We start from the raw sequence: 14,731 nt of genomic DNA on the forward strand, positions 1-14,731 counted from the left end.
CTGGGGACCCCCTGCCTTGGTTCTCAAGTCTCCCGATCTTCTTCTGTTTCGGAAAAAATATTTTTGGGGATTTTATTCCGTTTGGACTCCGTTTCAAATCTTCCACTGAAAAGGGTCAAAAACACGGAAAAAACAGGAACTCGCACTTGCCACTGAGTTAATAAGTTAGTCCCAAAAAAGATATAAAAGGCATACAAAACATCCAAAGTTTGACAAGATAATAGCATGAAACCATCAAAAATTATAGATAGGTTGGAGACGTATAAAATAACCATTATTATCTTTAAATGAATAATCGTATTGCAATAAACATGATCCAATCATGTTCATGCTGAACGCAAACACCAAATAACAATTATTTATATTTAACACCAATCCCGATGGTAGAGGGAGCGTGCGATGTTTGATCATATCAACCTTGGAAACACTTCCAACACTTATCGTCACCTCGCCTTTAGCTAGTCTCCGTTTATTCTGTAGCTTTTATTTTGATTTATTAATCACTTAACAATCGAACCGGTATCTAATACCCTCGTGCTACTAGGAGTACTAGTAAAGTACACATCAATATCATGTATATCAAATATACTTCTGTTGACTTTGCCAACCTTCTCATCTACCAAGTATCTAGGGTAGCTTCGCCTCGGTGACCGTTCCCCTCATAATAGAAGCACTTAGTCTCGGGTTTGGGTTCAATCTTGGGTTTCTTCATTAGACCAACAACTGGTTTGCCGTTTCATAAAGTATCCCTTCTAGCCCTTGCCCTTCTTGAAACTAGTGGTTTTACTAACCATAAACAATTGATGCTCCTTCTTGATTTCTACTTTCGCAGTGTCAAACATTGCGAATCACTCAAGGATTATTATATCTATCCTTGATATGTTATAGTTCATCACGAAGCTCTAGCAGCTTAGTGGCAGTGACTTTGGAGAACCATCACTATCTCATCTGGAAGATTAACTCCCACTTGATTCAAGCGATTGTTGTACTCAGACAATCTGAGAACATGCTCAATGATTTGAGCTTTTCTCCTTTACTTTGTAGACAAAGAATCCCGTCGGAGGTCTCATACCTCTCAACAAGGGCACGAGCATGAAATCTCAATTTCAACTCTTAGAACATCTCTTATGTTCCATGACGTTTCAAAACGTCTTCGGTGCCTTGCTTCTAAGCCATTAAGTATTACGCACTGAACTATCACGTAGTCATCAAAAATCGTGTATGTCAGATGTTCGCAACATCCACAGACGACGCTCGAGGTGCAGCATACCGAGTGGTGCATTAAGGACATAAGCCTTCTGCGCAACAATGAGGACAATCCTCAGTTTAACGGACTCAGTCCGCAAAGTTGCTACTATCATCTTTCAACTAAATTTTCTCTAGGAACATATAAAAACAGTAGAGTTATAGCGCAAGCTACATCATAATTTGCAAAGACCTTTTTGACTATGTTCATGATAATTAGAGTTTAACTAATCAAATTACTTAATAAACACCCACTCAAAAAGTACATCCCTCTAGTCATTTGAGTGGTACATGATCCAAATCCACTAACTCAAGTCCGATCATCACGTGAGTTGAGTATAGCTTCAGTGGTAAGCATCTCTATGCTAATCATATCAACTATACGATTCATGCTTGACCTTTCGGTCTCTTGTGTTCCGAGGCCATGTCTGCACATGCTAGGCTCGTCAAGTTTAACCCGAGTGTTCCGCGTGTGCAACTGTTTTGCACCCGTTGTATGTGAACGTTGAGTCTATCACACCCGATCATCACGTGGTGTCTCGAAACGACGAACTGTCGCAACGGTGCACAGTCAGGGAGAACACAATTTCATCTTGAAATTTTAGTGAGATATCACCTTATAATGCTACCGTCGTTCTAAGAAAAACAAGGTACAGAAAAGGATTAACATCACATGCAATTCATAAGTGACATGATATGGCCATCATCTTGTGCTTCTTGATCTCCATCACCAAAGCACCGGCATGATCTTCTTGTCACGGCGCCACATGATGATCTCCATCATCGTGACGCCATCGAGGTTGTCATGCTATCTATGCTATTACTACTAAAGCTACGACCTAGCAGTATAGTAAACGCATCTACAAACACAAACTTTAGTTTAAAGACAACCCTATGGCTCCTGCCAGTTGTCGTAGCATCGACGTCCAAGTCGATATTAACTATTACAACATGATCATCTCATACATCCAATATATCACATCACGTCATTGGTCATATCATATCACAAGCATACCCTACAAAAACAAGTTAGACGTCCTCTAATTTGTTGTTGCATGTTTTACGTGGCTGCTATGGGTATCTAGTATGATCGCATCTTACTTACGCAAAAACCACAACGGAGATGTGCAAATTGCTACTTAACCTCTCTCCAAGGACCGCCCCGGTCAAAACCAATTCAACTAAAGTTGAAGAAACAGGCACCCGCCAATCATCTTTATGCAACGAGTTGCATGTTAGTCGATGAAACCAGTCTCTCGTAAGCGTACGAGTAATGTCGGTGCGGGCCGCTTCAATCCAACAATACCGCCGAATCGAGAAAAGACTAAGGAGGGCAACAAATCGAACATCAACACCCACAAAACCTTTTGTGTTCTACTCGAGATAACATCTATGCATGAACCTTGCTCATGATGCCACTGTTGGGGAACGTTGCATGGGAAACAAAAATTTCCTACGCACACGAAGACCTATCATGGTGATGTTCATCTACGAGAGGGAGATTTGATCCACATACCCTTGTAGATCGCTCATCGGGAGGCGTTAAGAAATGCGGTTGATGTAGTGGTACAACTTCGTGATTCAAATCACCGTCGTCCCATGACCCGTTCCGATCTAGCGCCGAACGGACGGCACCTCCGCGTTCAACACACGTACAACTCGATGACGATCTCGGACTTCTTGATCCAGCAAGAGAGACGGAGAAGTAGATGAGTTCTCCGGAAACGTGACGACGCGCCGGTGTTGGTGATGATCTATTCCTGCAAGGCTCCGCCCGAGCTCCGCAGAAATCTAATCTAGAGGAAGAACTACGAGGTGTAGGTTTGAGTTGCACGTGGCAAAAGTTGTGTCTCAAACAACCCTAAACCTCTAGTATATATAGGAGGATCCAAGGGGTGGGGCAAAGCCCTAGGGCATCGGCCAAAGGTGGCCTCCTTGGGTCGGCCGAAGTGGGAGGGAGGAGTCATTCTCCAATCCCACTTGGATTAGGACTCCTTCCTTATTTTCACACCTCTTTTGGATTTTCCATTTTTTCCTCATGGGCTTTCCTTGGATGACTTTGTCAGCCCATTATACCTTATTGCGCATCCAATAAACCCATGTGGACCCCTTGGGGCATGGTGGGCCCACCCAATGGCCCCCAGAACCCATTCGTCACTCCCGGTACCCTGTTGGCAATGCCCGAAAACCTTCCGGAATGCAAACACCAACTTCCTATATATCAATCTTCGTTTCGGATCATTCCGAAAACCCTCATGACGTCCGTGATCTCATCCGGGACTCTGAACAACCTTTGGTCACCAACATATATAACTCCACTAAAACTAAAACGTCACCGAACCTTAAGTGTGCAGACCCTGCGGGTTCGAGAACTATGCAGACATGACCCGAGACACTTCTCGATCAATATCCAATACGGGACATGGATGCCCATATTGGATCCTAAATATTCTACGAAGATCTTATCGGTTGAACCTCTGGATGCCCGTATAACATTCCCTTTGTCCTTCGGTATGTTACTTGCCCAAGATTTGATCGTCGGTATCCCTATACCTATTTCAATCTCGTTACCAGCAAGTCTCTTTACTCGTTCTGTAATACAAGATCCCGTGACTCACACTTGAGTCACATTGCTTGCAAGGCTTGTGTGTGATGTTGTATTACCGAGTGGGCCCCGAGATACTTCTCCGTCACGCGGAGTGACAAATCCCAGTCTTGATCCATGCTAACTCAACGGACACCTTCGGAGATACATGTAGAACACCTTTATAGTCACCCAGTAACGTTGTGATGTTTGATACGCACAAGGCATTCCTACGGTGTCATTGAGTTACATGATCTCATGGTCATAGGAATGAATACTTGACACGCAGAAAACAATAGCAACAAAATAACACGATCACATGCTACGTTTATAATTTGGGTCTTGTCCATCACATGATTCTCCTAATGATGTGATCCCGTTATCAAGTGACAACACTTGTCTATGGTCAGGAAACCTTGACCATCTTTGTTCAATGAGCTAGTCAACTAGAGGCTTACTAGGGATAGTGTTTTGTCTATGTATCCACACATGTATTTGTGTTTTCAATCAATACAATTATAGCATGGATAATAAAGGATTATTATGAACAAAGAAATATAATAATAACTAATTTATTATTGCCTCTAGGGCATATTTCCAACAGATCAATCCAGCGCACCAAGACCTCGGGTACGCTCTTGTTCTGTCGCTGACAAAGGCGGCCAGCTAGGATTTCTTCGGGCACGGGGCTTGCATCAGTGATTGACGACTACTGTTGCTGGACTTGTTTTGTGGGAGGAAGTGTCTGACGAAGCTGGGACACATGGAAGACAGGATGAATGGTACTGGCCCGCGGTAGTTGGAGCTTGTAGGCGACTGTGCCAATACGCTACAGAATCTTGAACAGACCAAAGTAGTGGAAGGCCAGTTTCTCGTTGTTGCGAGTAACCACCGAGCGTTGCACATACGGCTGAAGCTTAAAAAAAACCAATCACCCACAGCGAAGGTGCGATCAGAATGACGCTTGTCCGCGAAGTCCTTCATCCAATGGCATGCACGAAGCAGGTGTTGCCGAACCAGCGCCTCCATTTACACTCTGTCCGCCAGCCATTGAGACAGGTCTAGGGAGGTGCATGTGATTGGATCCACAATCCCGAAGAACCGCGGCGCATGACCGTACAACACCTCGAACGGGGTTGTCCCGAGAGCAGAGTGAGGCGACCTGTTGTACCAGAACTCCGCAAGAGGAATCCTGGTGCTCCATTTGCTTGGGCAGGAGTTGACGAAGCATCGAAGGATGGTCCCCATGCACTGATTAACCCGCTCCGTCTGGCCGCCCGTCTGCGGGTGTCGGGCGGTACTCATGTGCAACTTGGTGTGAGTGAGACAAAGAGCTCCTGCCACAGTGTGCTGGTGAAGACTGGATCACGATCGAAGATGATCGATTTCGGCAAGCCATGCAACTTGTAGATGTTGACGACGAAAGCCAACGCCACTTGGAAAGCGGTGAAAGGGTGCGACAAGGAGACAAAGTGAGCGTACCGCGAAAACTTGTCAACCACCACCAAGATAGAGTTGGCGTCCGAGGAACGCGGGAGGCCCTTGACAAAGTCCATGAAGGGGCGGTGAAGTGGTGTGGGGCTTTGACAGCTCGCTCTATGACCCAATCGCCCCCAGGGTCATCCGACTCTCGTTTGTAACGGCTCTGAGGAACGTCGGGAGGACGGCAAGACGACGTGGACGCGAGATGAGGGAGTAGTAGGAGGCGAGGGCGGGGGAGGAGCCGAGGAGGGGGGTTAAGGAGGCGTGCGGTGTGCGTGAGGGAGGGAGTTCCGGGATGAGGGGTTCGTGGGTGGGATTAATAGAGACGAAGTGGCGAGGGATTAGCGTTTTGTTTATCCTTCGTTAGTTCTGTTTTAGACCATTAGATTATGTATAATCAACTGCTAATATTTTTAGTTAGTTGGTTCCCCGCAAAAAATATGTATTTTTAGTTGGATTTATCCTCTCCTGTTTTTATAGGGGTGGTAGAGACAGTATACAAACTCACGAGATCACACGGCGGAGAAGAAACTCAGTAGCTCAGGGCTTACGTGCACGGCGTGTTGCCCTGCAGTCGCTCCGACGGCCACGGTATCCTGCGATTCTCAAACTGCGATTTTTTTTTGACAGTTACTACAAGTTGCATGAACTGTCCCGATTGCTGCAATCCAATCTTGTAATCTTGGGAGCAAATGCAAGTTATGGGCGCCAACGACTAACCACCACAACAGAGCCACCCCAGCCGAGCCGAGGTGTCCCGTACCTGCACGCCTCCCCTCCCCTCCCCGGTGGTTGGAGCCATTATAGAGGAGGAGAGCATCGTCTCCCACAGTCCCAAGATCCCAACCCCATCTGCTACGTCCCTCCCCTGCCCCCGAATCTGTACTCTCGCGCGCCGCGATGGAGGGGAGCAAGCTCAAGGCGGCCAGGCTCCTGGAGCAGATGAGCGCCCACCTCGCCACCGACGCCGGCAAGGAGATCGCCAACAAGGTCGGCTTCGTCTACCAGCTCAACATCTCGCCCAAGGTACGTATGGCATCCCCCTCTCCCTCTGTTTTCCCCCGTGGGATCCGCCTGAAGCCTGGTGCCCTCGGGTCTTCGATCTGATTACAGAAGATGGGCGTGGACGAGGAGATCTTCGTCGTGGACCTCAAGAAGGGCGCCGTCTCCACAGGTCTCGATTCGCCTCGTGCGGGTTCTGAATTTCGGTTTCTTGGGGCCGTGTTTGCTGAAGGAATCCTTTCTCCCTCTGTTTGTGGCCTCGGCGTGCAGGGAAGTACGAGGGCACGCCGGACGCGAGCTTCACCTTCACCGACGACGACTTCCTCGCCATCGCCAGCGGCAAGCTGAACCCGCAGATGGCGTTTATACGGTAAAGAACTGCCAAGAGAAGAATCGCAAACTTGTCCATCTGATCTGCGACTTCCCCCCCCCCCCCCCCCCGCAAAGGATCGTGGTGATATCGTGCTTGTTTTGCTGTGCAGGGGTAAGCTGAAGATCAAGGGGAGCATCAGCGCGGCGCAGAAGTTCACGCCGGACATCTTCCCCAAGCCGGCCAAGTTGTAGAAGGCCGGATTGCCATGCCTTGCCTTGCCCTGCCCTGCCCTGGTGATCGGTTAATAAAAGAGTCTAGTTATGTTCGTGATGGCAATTTGGTGTGACCAGAGGGGGCGATTGTTGCTGGTAACAGAGTTTGTTTACTTAGAACCACCGCACGAACAACAGGGGTTTCAGTGTCTTGAGGTGAAATTCGTTTTCTTTGGTTGAGAAGGAGAACACGGTACGATGTGTGTTGTGACGATGATGAGCTGTCTCGATTGATCACCGTTTGCTCTTCAATGAGATCAGATGCATGTCCGTTCTGATTCGTATTATAAACAGAGCACCGATTTGCTTAGAGCATCTCCAACAAAGCTGAAAATAACCTTTTTACGGGCGGGAGCGACGAAGTGGTTTAGCAGATGAAAAAAACCGTGCCCAATCCGACGGCCTTATATGCAGCAAGGCGCGTCAAATTTGCAATCCGTGGTACAACTTTGGAGTATCACTTTGGAGCGCGCGCTGAAGTTTTTTATGCACACTTTGATTTAGTGCTTTTATTAAAGCGTTGTTTTGTGTCTTTGACGCACAAAAATTATCGTTTTTAAGGCGCCTGATTCATTTAACGTCTATGTTAAAGATGCTCTTAGTATCACATCCGAACGAGTATGGAGATGAATCTCAGTTTAAGCTATTCCTTTACAGACCTGCGCGAGATCGAAATCAGCAAAGCGAGCAGGCCAGTAGGAACCACGGTGTCCAGAATACCGGTACGATTTGTGTTTCGCCAGAACAGATCCTACTATAAAAGAATATATGCTTCAGATGAAATTACATAAACCTCCCTAAAAGCGTAATCTAAATTACAATTGGGTCTTTCGATTCCCAGGCCGCACAGAGCTCTTGTTGTCGTGCCCTGGCCGGTGGCTCCTCCTGCCGCCGTTGTTGACATGCACCACGTCCGACGTGGCCAAGCTCCTGCTCGCCCCTGTAGCCGAGCCCTTGTTGCTGTCTCGCTAGCGCTAACTCGGGTAGCGAGCTAGCGCGTTGATGCTGCGTCGGGTGGCCAGTGATGAGCTCGTCCGCGGCGGACGAGTATGGCAGCGAGCGGTGGATGCAGGTCACGTGCGGCGACTACGTGCGGTGAGATTTTACCGGAATCAAGCTCGGGAGGCCGTGGCGCCTGCTCGTGTTATTTTGCCGGAATCAAGCTCGGGAGGCCATGGCCCCAACTTCGAGGGAAGTTGTTGGGACTAAAATTTAAGCAATGCTACACGTACGGGGGTTTTACATGCCGAGATGCGGTGAAATGTATTGATTGGTGATTAAGATGAAGCGGGCCTACCCAAAAAACAGGTGAGGGGGGGGGGGGGGATTAGTGAGGAGAAAGACCAGTCCGTTAAATCTTGTAAAAAGTTTCCGTAAGTCTAGCATTTTTGTTAAAATTTCTCCTCCGCAAAGGATAGAAGATTCAGTAAAAAAAGTAGGCCCTCCCATAGATACGAAGGGGATGGGCCATGGTTTGAAGGATCCCTCAAATAAACTCTAGGATGGACAAATATACGGGATTGCGAGAGCAACTAGTGTCACGCGCGAAGCGCACCCGCGAACATTCCTGGTTTCCCTATTTCGTTTCCGGTTTTGGAAATTTTTCAACTAACCCCTTGAACTTTTTTTTGTTTTCAGTTCACCCTTGTTCCGTGTTTTCCTTGTTTCCCTTTTATTATTCCCATTATATTTCCGGAAAATTGAGATTTCAGGGGAAGTTACGGGTGGGAGCTTTCAACACCATCAAATGTCAACTTAAAACTAGCCTGTACAACATAAAACTATCAACTTTCACAGGTAAAAATAATTTGAGCCACACACCATGAATAAATAGAGGCACGGTTCTTCAATCTTTAGAGGCACGCACAATAAATAAATAGAGGCACGCATAGTAGAGGCAGGCCCCATGAATAGATAGATGCACGGTTCGTAAATATTTAGAGGCACGGTTCATGAATAAATAGAGGCACGGATAATAGATGCACGCCCCCTTTTTCGTCGTTCCCGCGTGCGGGCGTCGCCTCCGGCGACGCGACACTAGCTCGCCTTCGTCTCGGTTAGCATTCATATAAATCTTGAAGGGGGGTCCTAGGTCGTAGCGCCTTTCTTGTCGTTTTCCCCTTTTTCGTCGTTCCCCCCTTTTTCGTCGTTCCCGCGTGCGGGCGTCGCCTCCGGCGACGCGACACTAGCTCTCCTTCGGCTCGGTTAGCATTCATATAAATCTTGAAGGGGGGGGGGGTCCTAGGTCGTAGCGCGTTTCTTGTCGTTTTCCCCTTTTTCGTCGTTCCCCCTCTTTTCGTCGTTCCCGCGTGCGCGCGTCGCGACACTAGCTCTCCTTCGGCTCGGTTAGCATTCATATAAATCTTCACAACATGTGTGCAGTGTTGTGTGACCCTTCCTAACGGTTAATAATGAAGCAAAAAAAAAACGGTTCCTTTTACGAATCTTGATGCATTATTCAGGACGGTTCCATTGCTCTTCCCTCGCTCTTCCTAGTCCGTACTACTCCCTTGCTTCTCCTTCCCCGAATTGAAAAATCTCAAACACTTCCCTTCTCTCGCACGCTCTCTCTTCTCGTTCTGCTTCTCGAACACGCGGAGATCGAAAACCGGCTCTATCTTCGTCGGTAACCGCCGCCGCGCTTCCCCAACCGCCCTCCACTGGAGCACAAAGCACTTGAAAGGTGCCCTGCGACAAGATCCCATCCCGCTAGCGGCGATCGTTCAGGAAGAACGACGGTCGCAAAAACAGCGGCGGAGATAACAAGGAAGAGCAAGGACAGTGGCGGATGGATTCGACGAGTCCCGCACGCGAAATCCAAGGTAAACATTTCTGCATTTCGTCCCGTTGCACCAATTCGCTTTTAGTAGTATTTATTTCCCCCAATTAGGAAACACTAGGAGCCGCCCTAAATCTGTTTTAGAATACTTTGTATCAACTTATCTAACAAGTTCAAGTAGCGTGCGAGAATAGGTAGCCACGATTGTTTACGGATTTCAAATTACTTGACCTGATTTTCAAAATCCGTGCTCCATGTGTAGTAATTTCGTGCTTCTAATATCAAACAAATCGTGCCTATATGACTTATATCATGTTTCCCCACACCATGTGCACTTAATTTGTTGTCAAATCCAAGTAGGTACTTGGCAGCATGTTGTTTTACATGTAGAAATGGCTGGTGCAAAAGATTTTGTACAAGATGACCAAGAGAAAATAGGTATAATGTGTATAATGTCTTGCTGTTTATAGTAAATAGTATGTTTTATTGTTTATGTTAAATTTTATGTTACAAACCTTGTCTGCTCGTTATTAAGCAGGGCATGAAAGCCACGAAAACGTCGATATTCAAACAGTTCTCTCTGAAATTAATGAAGAATTTGAAGGTAGACAAAACATGTCCCCTGGCCATGCAGCAACAGGGACGGCGGTCAGCAAGCTACCTGAAAGTATGATAACTTACACTAGAAAAGGGGCAAAAAGACAGCTAGAAGCAACAGATGCTACTAATCTTGCGAAAAAGCAACAACCAGCGCCTTTAATGGTAATGCCACCACCTCATTGTCAAGTAAAACCATCTGCAAACATAAAACAAAACGATGGGAAGAATAAGAAGAAACGTCAGCGAGCTGAAGAAGGAGAGGACTCAAAAAGCATAGTTTCAGATTCCAGTGCTAGTATTGGCAACACAGAAAGTGATAACGATTTCAATCCTGCAAACGGCAGCGATGCCGGTGAGGACGAGAGTGATCATGTAAGAGATGATTTGTCTACAAGTATTTGCTGCTACTGGAAATAGGTCTGCACCCTCCTAACAAAGCTTTTTTGTTTCTGTTTTTTTTCATATCAGGGAAATACAAGCCAAAAAGGAAGAAAGAGAAGAAGGACAAGTGGAAAACAATCGTCATTGATGATAGCCAACGAAGCAGACAAAACAGTAACTGATGAAAAATGTCAAATCAAGACTGGAGCTACGTTTGTACAGGTCAATGAAGCATGGGGAATTCTCAAAGAACGTGACCGAAGAGATGTTAAGACGGCTGGATTTGGCAGCATAGAGGGCTGCAAAATAAAGGGTTCAATCAACATGAACCTCGCAGTATATATCTACAAAAACATGGACACAGACACGATGACGATAAGCTTCGGCGATGGTGATGCACACAAGGAAATAAAGGTTACCAAGGAAGGGATCCATAATGTATTTGGATACCCAAATGGCGATAAAAAGACAGTGCCAAGGCCAATGAATTGCAACGAGTCAATGAAGGTCCTCCAATCAGAGCTTGGCTTCAGAAATACTGAGTTCAAACATTCAGATCTGATTAAGAAGCTAAAGTTGCTTGTAGATATAGATCAAGAAGAAGAAAACAAAAAGGCTGTCAAAATCTTCTTCCTCATATTTTTCAACAAGGTTGTTTGTGGGACAACCTTCCCTTGCTACAGCAGACAAGCAGTGATGGTGAAGGATATGAATTATGAAGATATGGCGCAGATGGATTTCTGCCAGGTCATTGTTGAAACAATCAAGGCTGGAGCTATTGATTGGCAAAAAATGAAAAAGGGTGGGAGAGGAAACAAAGACCACCTCTACGGCTTGGCACAGGGACCTGTAATCATGTACCTCGACTCTTTGCTGTTACCAAACACAAGAGAGATGAACAAGATAGCTAAGAAAATGAATAATAGTTCAACGCCCAGAGCGAACTATCTTGATGAGAAGGATCTAAAGAAGATAGCTAAAGAAGACATGAAGAAGGATGGGAAAGGACGTCCAAATGACTATGAATTTGGCAAGATAGGGGTACCTCTGGTGTCTATTAATTCATCATTATCACAGTGGACTATAGGGGCTGCTTGTGTTCTTTGTAAGTTTTTACCACGTAAAAAACATCGTCTATTCTAACAAAGTTTGTCTTATCGAAACAATGCAGACATGGAAAGGGACAGAGGATAGGATATTCTTTATGGCTCATGTAAACGCAGCATCACCTTCAACTTCACTGCAAGTGGTACCAGGAGAGAGTAGGAGACGTGGCAAGCAAGTTACAAAACTGCTAATGGATGCACCAAAGGTTATGTGTGAACGGGCGTCCAGCATCAGAACAATAAGTGAACCTGAGATAATAACCAGCAGGGAGTCTGAAGAAGCTTTCAAAAGGATCAACAAAATGCTGGAACAAGTGCTTGTGGAAGCAAGACAATTACGAGCATTAAGGCAGATTAATTTGGCAGGATGCACTGATGATGAGGCAAATTACGACGAATTGGCCAGACAAGGACTTGCAGACCAAACGCAGTCACTGATTGCTATTTTCGAACAACACAATGCCTATCAACGCATGTGTTGCAATAGGAGCCTCACACCAATAGCTGAAATAGTAGAAAATGCACCGACAAGAACTAGAAAAGCAAGAAATGTAGTAGAAGAGAAACTAGAAGGAACGAATAGAACAAGAGCACAACAGAAGAGAACTGAAAGCCAAGCCAAAGCACAGAAGAAGCATTCAGAAGGCATCAACACTGGGCACGAGCATGCATATAAGACATCAACTGCCATCTGTGCAGATACGAGGGAACTCGCAAGGATAGGCTCATCCTTAGGCATCGTAACAAGTCAAGAAGTAAGTAATAGTTTTGAGCTCGACCTGTACTTTTTTTTGGAAGCTAACAAACCTGTAATGAAATGTAGGCTCGGCTGGACAAGAAACAACAAACAAGTGCAACAGAGTTTGGTTCAAGCAGTGATAGATCAGAAGATGAAGAGAAACAGCAAGGAGTAACAGCTAATGAGGTGACCTTCCATAACCAACTTACCATCATAGAACTTGTCTAAACAAAATATACTACAAAAACTCACCATGTTTCATACCCTGGTATTACAAGAACAGGAAATACTAGAGCGTGCTTTGCAAAGCGACGCTCAAGATGAGATTGCTTGTGATACAGATGTACAAGTGTCAGAGATGACAGCTGAGGACAAGCTCGAAACTATTTTTCCTTTTCCTTAGAAATAAATTCCACTTGGTGTAGATTTGGTCACGACGACGACTGACGAACAGGTAAAATCAAACGATAATAAAAATCCTATTTGTAAGATCTATCTTGTGATCCAGTTAGTTACGATAACATTTTTTTATCTCAATGTTATTTGGGAGATTTAACAGGTAAAATCAAGCAGCAACAGATCAAAAGATGAAGAGAAACATCAAGTAGAAACAACTAATGAGGTGACCTTCCATAACCAACTTACCCCCATAGAATGTGTCTAAACAAAATGTACTACAAATACTCACCATGTTTCATACCCTGGTATTACAAGAACCGGAAATACTAGAGTGTGATGTGCAAAGCCAGACTCAAGGTGAAGTTGCTCCTGGTATAGATGTACAAGTCTCAGAGATGACAATTGAGGACAATCTCGAAACTATTTTTCCTTTTCCTCAGAAAGAAATACCACTGGATGTAGATTTGGTCACGTCGACGACCGACGGACAGGTAAAATCAAACGACAATAGAAATCCTATTCGTAAGATTTATCTTGTGATCCGGTTAATTACGATAACATTTTTTTATCTCAATGTTATTTGGGAGATTTAACAGGTAAAATCAAGCAGCAACAGATCAGAAGATGAAGAGAAACAACAAGGAGTAACAGCTAATGAGGTGACCTTCCGTAACCAACTTACCGTCATAGAACTTGTCTAAACAAAATATACTACAAAAACTCACCATGTTTCATACCCTGGTATTACAAGAACAGGAAATACTAGAGCATGCTTTGCAAAGCGACGCTCAAGATGAGATTGCTTGTGATACAGATGTACAAGTGTCAGAGATGATAGCTGAGGACAAGCTCAAAACTATTTTTCCTCAGAAAGAAATACCACTAGATGCAGAGTTGATCACGACAATGTCTGACGGACAGGTAAAATCAAATGACAATAAAAATCATAGGATCTAGTTAATTACGATAACATTTTTTTATCTCAATGTTATGCAGAAAAAAATGCCAGCACTACTGCAGAACAACAAGAAGAAACAGAACAGGTGGAAACCAAAAGTAGGGGGGAGGTTGTCAGTACAACGGAACTAATTGGTGTAACAGAACAACAGCTTTCGGACCACACAGAAATAGTAGGAGATATCCCCCAGGCACGAATGACTATGAAGTTTTATTGTTACTTACTTCTTTTCTTCAACAAACACACCAACTTTATTTTATTTTAAAAAAATGGTATCCAGTAATGAAAAACAATTCCTTCTAATTACTATTTAGTTTTATCAGATGTAAGAAACAAAAAGCGGAATACCGATGTTGTTGTACACATACTGTAGTGACAACACTTACAAAAGAAAAATGAACTGCATGTACTGCAGGAGCAGGAGATGCATGAGGCAACGCCGGTCGAAGCCGGGTCACACGAAGTATGTAAGTCACATCAAGGCTACATTGAATTTGAAGTTGCTCCTGATGCAGAGATACATTGCTATGAGATGGCAGTTGATGACAAGGTTGTGGAACCTGTTTTAAGTCAACAAGAAATAACAGTGCAGACAGAGAGAAACGCAACAACGACTAACGGACAAGTAAAATAAATAAAAAAAGTTGGATAACTAGTATAAGATATCGCAAATTAGAAATGAAGTTTCATTGTTATTTACATTTTTTGTTCATAAAAAGCAGGAAAAAGCAATCATTGCCATGGAACAGCAAGACAGTCCTATCACCGGAGACCAAGAACAATACTTGGAAAAAACAGGATCAGCAAGTTCAAGTTCAGTAGACGAGGAGTAAGAAGTAAGATTTCAAGGCGTAGCTCATGTCAAGGTCAG

The 14,731-nt window shown here is 44.9% G+C and overlaps 1 protein-coding gene across 1 annotated transcript; it reads left to right on the top strand.

The window, feature by feature from the left end:
- Nucleotides 1-5,960: 5,960 nt before the first annotated feature.
- On the top strand, nt 5,961-7,112 carry LOC123403553 (sterol carrier protein 2). The gene is made up of 4 exons (XM_045097479.1): nt 5,961-6,337; nt 6,425-6,485; nt 6,584-6,683; nt 6,796-7,112. Exons 1-4 carry the CDS (start codon nt 6,212-6,214, stop codon nt 6,875-6,877), a joined length of 369 nt encoding a protein of 122 aa, XP_044953414.1. The 5' UTR covers nt 5,961-6,211; the 3' UTR covers nt 6,878-7,112.
- The last annotated feature ends 7,619 nt before the right edge of the window (nt 7,113-14,731 follow it).

This window comes from Hordeum vulgare, chromosome 6H (assembly GCF_904849725.1).
Source record: "Hordeum vulgare subsp. vulgare chromosome 6H, MorexV3_pseudomolecules_assembly, whole genome shotgun sequence".
Lineage (NCBI taxonomy): Eukaryota > Viridiplantae > Streptophyta > Magnoliopsida > Poales > Poaceae > Hordeum > Hordeum vulgare.

Bases quoted from the DNA above. Each gene is read 5' to 3' on its own strand.
- LOC123403553 (XM_045097479.1), top strand. From the start codon at position 6,212: ATGGAGGGGAGCAAGCTCAAGGCGGCCAGGCTCCTGGAGCAGATGAGC. The intron at 6,338-6,424 runs GTACGTATGGCA...ATCTGATTACAG, and splicing joins AGCTCAACATCTCGCCCAAG to AAGATGGGCGTGGACGAGGA. The intron at 6,486-6,583 runs GTCTCGATTCGC...CTCGGCGTGCAG, and splicing joins GAAGGGCGCCGTCTCCACAG to GGAAGTACGAGGGCACGCCG.